This window comes from Convolutriloba macropyga, chromosome 12 (genome assembly GCF_964194025.1).
Source record: "Convolutriloba macropyga chromosome 12, txConMacr16.3, whole genome shotgun sequence".
NCBI classification, from domain to species: Eukaryota; Metazoa; Xenacoelomorpha; order Acoela; family Convolutidae; genus Convolutriloba; species Convolutriloba macropyga.
Genome location: NC_134479.1, coordinates 56,659,888 through 56,670,287, shown reverse-complemented (window position 1 = coordinate 56,670,287; position 10,400 = coordinate 56,659,888). Strand labels below are relative to the sequence as shown.

General features: G+C 37.8%; 1 protein-coding gene across 1 annotated transcript; it reads left to right on the top strand.

Moving 5' to 3' along the window:
• Positions 1–7,592: 7,592 nt before the first annotated feature.
• LOC142350245 (uncharacterized) lies at positions 7,593–9,430 on the top strand. The gene is made up of 3 exons (XM_075402019.1): positions 7,593–7,707; positions 7,819–7,875; positions 8,070–9,430. Exons 1-3 carry the CDS (start codon positions 7,630–7,632, stop codon positions 9,324–9,326), a joined length of 1,392 nt encoding a protein of 463 aa, XP_075258134.1. The 5' UTR covers positions 7,593–7,629; the 3' UTR covers positions 9,327–9,430.
• The last annotated feature ends 970 nt before the right edge of the window (positions 9,431–10,400 follow it).

Here is a 10,400-nt window from a genome sequence, read left to right as displayed (position 1 = left end):
CATCTTGCTCAGTAAAGTAATTTTTTAATCTCTCAGGCACCGATTTTAATCAACTGCTAGACCTTGTAGCCGATTTTGGTGCCTTGGGATTACTATTGATCTTTTCTTCAGTACTTTTGCTTTACTACTAGATTCCTGTTGCTTTTATTCTGGTTTTGGAATTTTTGTTTCTGCTGGTTTTTTTTTCAGTGTACTAGGTAGTTTTTGATTAAGTTGAACTTCCTCCCCCGGGAACATTTTCTGCCTTCTCTTGCCCTTTAGAGGTTTCTTGCTCTGACTCTTTAGCTTCATTCTCAGACGTTCCATTTGTAAATTTTAGTGAATCGTTAGCATCCTCAGCTTCGGATTGATTTTCTGTGTTTAGATTGCTTTCACTGTCTGTTGATGATTCTATTTCAATTATATCGCCATCGTCTGAGCTGTTCAAATTGCTATTCTTCTGCTCCTTACTGGTTGTTTTTCGTTTCGCCTGAAGCTCAGGCGTGAATGGTTTTTCTCGTGTTTTATATTTTTTCAGTCGGTCATAATGAACCTTGATAGCTTTCCTCGTCTTTTTATCTTCTACCATGAAACTCAAATCGTTTATAATTTCAGCAATTATGTATGGTCCTCCATAGAAAGAAGTAAATTTTCTTGTTTCTCCTTTTTTAACCGTTGGGTTGAAGTCTAACACTTCTTCGCCAACTTTATAGCGCGGCCTATACTTACTGCGATCATAATACAACTTCTGGCGTTCTTGTTCAACATCCATATACTCTCGTATCAACTGGTGCGTTTCCTGTAGTTTCTGTTTCATCGTGAAAACATAGTCACAATGGTGTTGCATATATTGTGGTCTGTGGTGTGCTATAGATGCAGTCTATAGGTAGCGACTATGGAAAACCCAGTACCACAAACGCTGGGCTGTATCTTGTTACACTATGAATTGATGATCGATATGCCATCATCGCTAAAGGTAGAAATTAGTCCACTCGTGTTGGTATTGACCTATATATTTGGAAAGGCATTCTTCTATTGTTCGATTTGTTTGTTCAATCATCGCGTTCCCTTTTGGTTGGTAGGATGTGGTTGATGTCCTCTGAATTCCTAGTTCACTGCAAAGACTACGAAACAATTTAGACATAAAGTTTGACCCTTGGTCATTGTGTAGATTGACAGGACAGCCGAATCTTACTATCCGGTGTTCAACAAACGCTTTTGCCACAGTTTTTGCCTCTTGATTGGGTAACGCTACGGCTTCGTACCACTTACTGAATTGACACCGATAAGCAAAATGTACTTGTTTCCCTGAGACTCGGGAAGTGGACCCTTTATATCAAGAGATACTTGCCAAAATGGATGACTAGGTTTCCATTTTGTGAGTGAACGCCGATGTTTCTGCTTAGTGCCTTTCCTTTTTAGGCAAACGTCACAGTTTTCCATCCAGTTTCTTACGCCCTTCTCATGCACGGCCAATAAAACCTTTCGCAAGCTCTTTTGTACGTTTTCTCTATACCAAAGTGTCCTGCGCTAGGCAAATCATGCAACAGCTCAAGAACGTTGGACACTCTACCCCAGGGTACCAGCAGTTGTTAAACAGTTTCAAAGTTAGGTTCTGCTTGGTGTTTTTGATACAAAATCCCTTCTATGAGAAAAAGATTTTATACTGAACCCAGTATTTCCATAACTCCTTTGAAACTCCGTTTCTCATTTGCCGTGGTTCGGGTTTTTTTGTTTATGACCCATGAATATACTTCTTTGATTATATTGTCATTTTGCTGCGAATCTCGCAGTTTTAGTCTCTGCAGTTTATGTAATTGTCAAACTCGACTAATATAGTTGGTATCGTCTTGCTCTACGTCTAGCGCAATAGCGTTAACGAAAGCTGTTTGTTCCTCATCTTCTGTGTTTATGCGCGAAAGACAGTCAGCGTGTGGGATTTTCTTTCCTGCTCTATGCTTGATGTCAAAATTAAATGGCCCAAGTTTCTCTATCCATCTTGCGACCATACCGTCTGGTTCTTTAAAACCATAGATCCACACGAGAGCCCTGTGTTCGGTTATAATTAAAAAATGTTGACCATGTAAATAGTTTTTAAAGTAATGGTTAAAATGAACTATTGCCAATAATTCCCGCTTAGTTGATGAGTAGTTTCGTTGACTTTTACTCAAAGTTTTGCTAGCATATGCAATATCTCTATCCTCAGTTCCTTGTTTTTGTGTAAGAATTGCTCCGTTTCCTGTCAACGATGCATCGGTAGATAATTTATATTGATCCCTATCGTTTGGATATTCTAAAACTGGGGCTTCCAAAAGCTTTTTCTTCAACTCTGCTACCGCACTTGTGCACTCTGTACTACATTCAAATTCAATTGATTTATTTAGTAACCTGTAAGGAGGTTCTGCTGTTTTTCCGAAACCCGGAATGAATTTTCGATAATAGCCCACAAGGACCAGAAAAGCCCTGACGTCTTTTAGGGATGATGGTTCTTTCATTTTTTCTACCGCTCTTACTTTCTCTGGTTCGACCTCGACACCACTCTCAGATATAATATGTCCAAAAAAACTGACGCGCTTTTGGAAGAAATTGCATTTTGATCTTTTAATCTTTAATCCATTCTCCGATAAACGTTGGAAAACCAGCTCTAACCATTTAAGATGTTCTTCGAAATTTCTTCCGAAAACAATAACGTCGTCTAGATAAACTAAAGCTACTTCGTAAAAGAGACCAGCAAAAATTAATTCCATTAGGTTTTTGAAAAGCTCCTGGTGCAGAAGCTAGTCCCATAGGGAGCCTCTTCCACTTATATAGGCCCAAAGGTGTAATAAAAGCTGTTACTTTTTGACTCTCTTCTTCCAGCGCCATTTGAAAGTATCCCGACAGAAGATCAATGTTTGAGAAGTACATATTTCCCTCCAGTGAATCAATAACCTCATTAATTCGTGGTAAAGGCCAGCATGTTTTCTCTATTTGTTGGTTTAGACCACGGTAGTCTACAACTAAGCGGTAGGTTCCGTCTTTTTTTGGTACCAGTAATGATGGTGCTGCCCAATCAGAGTGTGGTGGTTCGACTAAGTCATCTCGTTTCAAGTCTTCGACAATTTTCTTCATGGCATTTCTTTTCTCAAAACTCATGCTGCCGTATGTACGTCTGAATGGCACAGCATCTTTTTTTAATTTTATTTTATAATAAATTCGGTCGCCAAATCCCATATCATTTGAGTTTCGCGAAATTATCACTTCATATTTTGTGCAAAGTGACCTCACTTTTGTCATTTCCTCACAAGACAAGCTCATTGAACTTGAGTTCACGTGTTTCTCGAAAACAAAATTGTCCCTATGCTTTTTATTATTGTCAGGGTTATTTTGTTGTGTTCTTGAAATTTTTTCAATGTTTTCCACACATGCGATTCTCGCATTTTTGTAAACTTTCTTTGATTCTAATGTAGGGTTCAGAGCTCGAACCCAAACGACATCATCAACCATGTCATTCAGCGATCTCGCTATTATTAAATGTGATTTGTCTTCAAACCCTTTCATGGGTTCGACTATAATTTCTGTTTGCTGTGTTATGTTACCTTCTTCATCGATAATTTTGCATTTAATGAAACCCTCGCAGCAACGAGGTATCTCGTGCTCCTCAGCAGCAATTAAAAACAGATTTTTATTACTTCGTTGGGATGGGGACAATTGTAATGTTTTCTCAATTGCCCCGCAAAAAAGTTCGTTCTTTCTGAGATTTAAAGTACAGTCAAAATTGTACAAGATTTCCATGCCTAATAAACAAGGCGTTATCTCAATTCTGGTCACTAGAAATTTAACTGTTATTTCACATGTAAATTTCTGAACTTGAACTTGAATATTGTTGACCCCATTATAGGCATTTTCCCGTTATTGGCAGCGATTATTTTTTTATTGCACATTCTGATCTGGCTCGGTTCCCCCAATTGCTTGTAGAGGGTGTCGCTTATAATATTAACACTACTGCAACTATCAATTAAGGCCATTATCATTTTGTATTTTATCATTATTTACGCAAACAACGCCTCCACTCGGCTGTTTCCGCCACGCAAGGTTTTTACGTAGCTGGCTGAAAATGAAGCCCTGCCATTTCCAGCTAATTCTCGTTTAAATACGGACAATTTTGTATGAAGTGATTTGGGCTCCCACATTCGAAACGATTTTTGCATTCCCCTGACGCATGGTTTTGCTGACTGCAACGGCGACATTTTTCTTTCTCGAAACTCACCGCTGCCTTCGACTGCTTGGCACGACTCTCGTGCGATCGATCTCGGCTTCTGTTCTCACCTCCCAGTGTTAGCGAACGCGCTCTACTTTCGTAATTGTTTCGTCTATGCTCAGCGCTGCTTCTGGTATAGCTACTAGTACTTCTATTTCTATCTCCGTTCTCTCTTGAACTTCGCTCATTACCGCGTAGAAACTCTTTTGGCCGCGCTCCGTGCGATGAAAACTTTTGATTCTCTTGCCTATTAGGTTGATTAGTCTGCAGTGTTCGCACTAATTCGTTAATCGAATTACCCAGTTGTGTGTTTTCTTTCGACTGGATGGCAGAAACCCGCGGCTCATTATCCTCCTCCTCAATTCTCGTGACTGCTTCAGTGTGTAGTGCTCTTTCTAAAGTGTTGTCTAAAGTCATATCCGCGTCACCCAAGTTCTTTCTCAGGTGGAGTGGCACCTGACTATTTTCTATGCATTCGAGGAATCCCCCCAAAATGAGATGTTCTCTTATCTCATTAGACTCTTGAGGGTATGCTTTCAAGGCTAAAGTTTGCAAATCACCGAGAAAATCTGTTAATTTTTCACCAGGCTGCTGGACTCTCCTAGCTAGCCTCCCCCGGAACACTACTGGTTTCTCATTATAATGTTGTCTGAAAGCCTTTAAGGTCTCGTCATAACTCCTTCTAGTGTCCTCCGAAAGTGTACGATAGAAATCAACAGCCCACTTTTGTAACCTTAACGCGAAATAATGCTGCCGTTCATCAATTTCGGTCTCGGCGCCGTTTACTCTTTCTTTTCTTTGCCACTTTTGAGGTTGTGACAAGAACTCAAAGTGTGTAATATAATTTTCAAAATCATTTGACCCAGTAAACGGTTCCGGCAACAGCGTTTTTGAGGAGTGCCGCCCAATCTTTATTATATTTAAAAGCTGTTGTTTTTCAAAATATTTCACTAATTTTGTTCGAAACTCGAACTATTTTTCCGACACTCTAGTTAACAGCTTTTAATTATGATTGAAACTCTAATTCCCTCTACAATAAAGGCAAAAAAACTCGGGGTTTAATGCTTGAGTTTAAGTCAAATTAAGTCAAATTTAAATCTGATGTTTCTGAACGCTATTTTATAATCAAAAAACATGGACGCCCTGATTAATGCTATTCAAATTTTTAGGGAGTACTCACTTAAAAGTTCCAAGATGGCAGTTGTTGTTGTCGAATCCCGACAGCAGTGCACACTTCCTCCTCCGGGTCGTGATGTTAAGACGTCAAACTCGAGTTTAAAAATTGGTTTTCAAACAAAAAAATAGATTTCTTTTGGAAATTAGTACAACGCTCAATATTATTCGGTGGTTGTTTTCTATATACTTTTTATCTCTGTCGCCACTATTCCATCTCTGTCGCCACTATAGCAGCCGCCCGTGCGCAATATGTAATATCTTTTGTAATTGAGCGTGATACTTGTTTAAAATACAAGTATTGAAGTTTAATTAATTAGTAGATAAAAGCAGAATAGAATGGTTTCAAATAAATGAAGATCTAATTGAGTGATTAACACTGAAAGTAGGTTTATTATTCAATGAATGAGTTTTATCCTCAGTTTTGCCCGTACCCATTATCGGTTCTATCACCGCGGTAAATTAACCAAATAAATACTGATATGTCACAATTGTTAGTATTGCTCGAAGCCCGAGCTTTGTCTATTTCAATCTGTCGACAACTATCAAGTTTGTGTCAGTCATTAATCAAGTAATAAATTAAAATTTAAACTAAATCTTTGACCTTGAAACCCAAGGTTTTTAGTACACCCTTTTTCACATACGTGTGACACTCACATAGTGGTAACATGTCGGCTGGTTTGGCCAACATAGATGGAACGGAATCCATTATGTAATAAGTGTAAATAAAATGTGTTAAGTGTGATATCAAATGTAAATAATTTCAAAAATTTGTTATGAAGAAGAAGAAGAAGATTGAATTAAGCATCAGATCACACTGACCAATTGTCCAATTTATTTTCAGATTCAAAAAATAAACATTAAATTTAATTGTTTATGAGTTTATAGAACTTTTGTAAAGGTGTCAAGTTTAAAAAGCGACTACAAAAAACAATATGGTCGGCTGATAAAAGAGTTCTTTCGCAAAATCTGCACACACATAGGTTTTTCTCCCATTGGTAACAACCTTCCATACAACAAAAATTATTGTGCAGTCCATTGGCATTGAACTTGGCAATTATTCTCCTGTGTTCTGGCGGCCAGTCTTTTAATCCATGTATATCATGAAACATCAATTTGTTTAAAAGCATTGTGGTTGAGGTGTATCTGCTTACTCCGCACCAACTTTTCCAATAAACGGCTTCTATTTTCCGTTAATGTTGTTTTATTTCGATTTCAAAAAGTTCATCGACGTACGTCTCTAATGCGTAAGTTGAGGCTGGAAAAACAATTGAATTGAAGATTTGTTGTGCTGAGTTGAAGTTGACCTTCTGTAGATTTAGTTTTTGGTTTATTGAAGCTACTGACTGATAAGCTTTGTTCATTAAATGCTTTAGATGATGACTGGGAGATAACGTGCTTGAAAAAATTACACCTAGATAACAAAAGGTGTTAGTAAATTCAACTTCTCTTTTCGATATATAGAATTTGTTATAACTCATTTGTTAGAACTAGAGTCAATGACAAGTTTATGTACTTTGTAAATGATTTCATTTAATTTTTAAACCTGACGATGAACGCAATGTTCGAAAACGTTCGTTTTAGTTAATCAATTTAAGTTTTAATTGACAATTACTTCTCTGCAAAACGTTTAGTACCACGGCAGTCTAAGACAGAATTGCGCTGCATAGGATTGTGCAACTTGTCTTCGTCCAAATGTATGTTATTGCGTCCGAGTATGTATCGTCTTTTCTGTTGGAGATTTGTTGCTAGCTGCCTTATAATTCGTGTTGCAGAGGGCCATGCGCTTCCCATACTATTTTTCAGGTTCCAAAATTCGTTGCTGATATTTTAGATTTGTTAATTTTTTATATGCCCTTACCGTCGGTTCTCAGAAACAGCCGCCCAAGATCATTTGGCGGACGGATATTTAAAATGAGTTGCTAATGCCGTTCCGTTTGGTGTACTTAATCCAGTTTGTAAAATGTTCTATTTTTCTGCTTGGCAATTTTCAGAAATTATTTGAGTTCCTTCAAACTATATGAATAAAAAAATTCGGATCTTTTCCGTTTGTGCCCCCCAGTACGTTATGCGCCCCCCAGTTACAGAGCACGTGCCATTACATAGTAAATTGCTATGTAAAAATATTGCACGTGCGTCTGGGGGTTGCAAATAATATGCGCCCACTAAGCTGGGGGGGGGGGGCACAAACGGAAAAGATCCAAAAATTCTTTCAAGTTACAGATATAGTATATGATATGAATGATGAAGATTCACTTTATAAAATCAAGAAGTATTCCAGAATCCTTCGAATAAAAGAGTCGTCATATAAAGATGTGAGCAATTAATTATTTTTCACGCAGATGTTATTGCGTAGCTTAGCGTTAACAGAAACTGTTAACGCTAAGCGTTAATTTGTTTAGCATTTTTAGCGTTAATATGTTTAGGTCATGGTGTCCCTGGAGCGGTTGCAGATGTTCATTACATCCAAAGAGTTGCTTGATGTAAGTTTTTATAATAGCAAAAATTAAGTGTACGAAGTTGCTTTGCATCCGGCGCCGGAAGCGAAATCAACAAGTAAGCACCGGATTCCTTAACAATAGTCCGGTCATTTATTTAAGAGCCTAATCGATGATAAAGTAATATATTTGGTAACTAGGGGTTATAAAAATATCTTTTTCTGTTTCATATGTTGCAGTCTTCTGGTGTCGAATCGGTGGTGCGATCGTGGATCAAAAATGACGACGGGCCGGCTTGCAATCTTGCAAGGAAGATAATAAGACAATGGGAAAGTTCTCGTTTTGCGGGTACAAATTTGAACCGTAAGTCAACTACCCCTGCTCGCAGCAATGGTCATGCGAACGGTCGAACCAGCAGTCAAAGAATTGCTGCTTTAAAAAGCCCCTCTCTTTCACCATCATCGGAATCTGGCAACGAAACGGAAACAGTTACAGATAATAAATTAACGTCATCATTTATAAATCAAAGTTTAGCTAGTGTAGCGAGTTTGAACGCTTCTACATCAAGTGTTAAAAATGCTAAACGTAATCGGAGTATGTCCATTAGCAGTTCGTCTAGTGAAGATGAAACGCAGGAAAAAGTTCCATCTGTTGAAATACCAACCCCGCCTAAGTCAGCAGTTCCGGCGATGAATTCAACTGAGATTGTGAGTTCAGAAGAAGCGGCAGTCCAGCTTACAACTCATACAGAAACTGAAATAAGCAACGATTCTGTAGACGTTGTAAATATTTTCTGTACAGCTCCAACTCTTTCATATCATAACGCAGAGAATCAACAAAATGACTCAGAAGTCAACTTGGAGAACAACGAGACAAGTGCCAATTTAAACGAGTCCTTACAACCACCACCTTTATTGAGCGCTTCAAAATCCGAAACAAGAAATCCAGAAGATGGTAAGGAAAGGTACTCTCCTGGGAATCCAAGTTTTGTTGAGCCTATTGATTCTGATTCAAGCGAAGAAGGTCAGCAACTCAATATTGCAGAAATATCAGCAAGTTCTCTAACCGCACAGAATAACATTCTTGATGAAAAGTCACCCCCTCGGGCTGTCGAAAGTGTGATCATTGCTGACTCTAATTCTAAAGCACCGATGCTATCATCGCTCAAATTTTCGCCGCCGTCGCCTAAAATTTCACCACCCGTAGTAGTAAAATCGGAAATTGATCGCACATCTCATAAGGAAAAGTTACTAGACCTGAAAAGACGCGCAGCTCTTATATGCAATATTCCAGAGCTGGCCAGCACTTCGCCGAAAAAGAAAAAGAAGAAAGACAAAAAGCACAAAGAGAAGAAAAGCAAGAAAAAGAGTTTGAAGAAAAGTTCGAAGTCCTCCAAGCGAGATAACTCCACAGAGAGACATAAACAGCGGAGATCTAGTAGTAATCTTGAATATGATTCTTTGTCTGGCGATGAAAGTGCGAACTCAAACGACTGAAAATTAGCTTTGAACTTTTTTGTCTCTTTTCCTTTTTAGCTTGCAATTTTTGCAGTTGAGCATGATACTGATTAAAATTGAAAGAAAAACAGGTCTTCAGTATAATCACACCACCCACCTACACCCCCATTTTTTGCCAATTTATTTACCCAAGGCGAAGATTCTAGTCTCATGGAGCGCTGGAGATGGTTATTAAGGGAAAGGGCGAAAAATTTGAGGCAAGCTACTAAGGAAAAGAGCTTTGTATTTATTTTACAAGTAAACTGCGATGAAATTATCCCTTTTGAGACTATGGACAATTTTTACTGTTGTTTTTGTTCGAGGATTTCACTATGTTGAAAACCTTCATTTTTATCTCTGTCTCTTCAAAATTCATTTTGCTAATTTTTGCAATATATTTTTCAAAGCAAGATATTTTTGTGTGTGGTGACATATAGGCATTAGATGACAACTTGTGCATTAACAATGATTGGTTAAATAGCGTTTCGAAATGAACGTCGTGAAACCTAGGAGTTAGAACGGACGAAATACCCTAATGTGAAAATACCAAATGTGAAAAATCCTGCCAGGACAGAAGTTTCCCCAATTGAAAAAAATTCCTGACAAAATAGTCTCGAATAAATATGGAAACAATTGTAAATCTAATCGGCAAACAATTAACAAACATCTTCAATGTGTTAAGCTTCTGTATGTATTGCTGTAAATTGTTATGAACTAAGATGAAACCAAAATCTTGGTGCAAAATATTTTGTAATCAGCTAAATATGGTTTCAATTACATACAATCATATGAAAAAGAGTTTCTCTTTTACTTGATCTGCATTTGCGAAATTCTTTGTTTAGTTGAGACTATTTCGTCCGGGACTGTTTTGTATGTTCACCGCCAAAATACCCAATGGCCTAAAGCCCAATTTATAATCCCGCTTTTAATCTTTTTATTCAACAATCGCACAACAAATTAGCTGTTGACTTATAGCATATTTATAGCATATTCTTGTAACAAGTGCAAAATTTTGTCTTTTTTATAATTCTGGAGGTTTCATTCCAAGTTAAAGCATGGTCATGGCAAATGAAC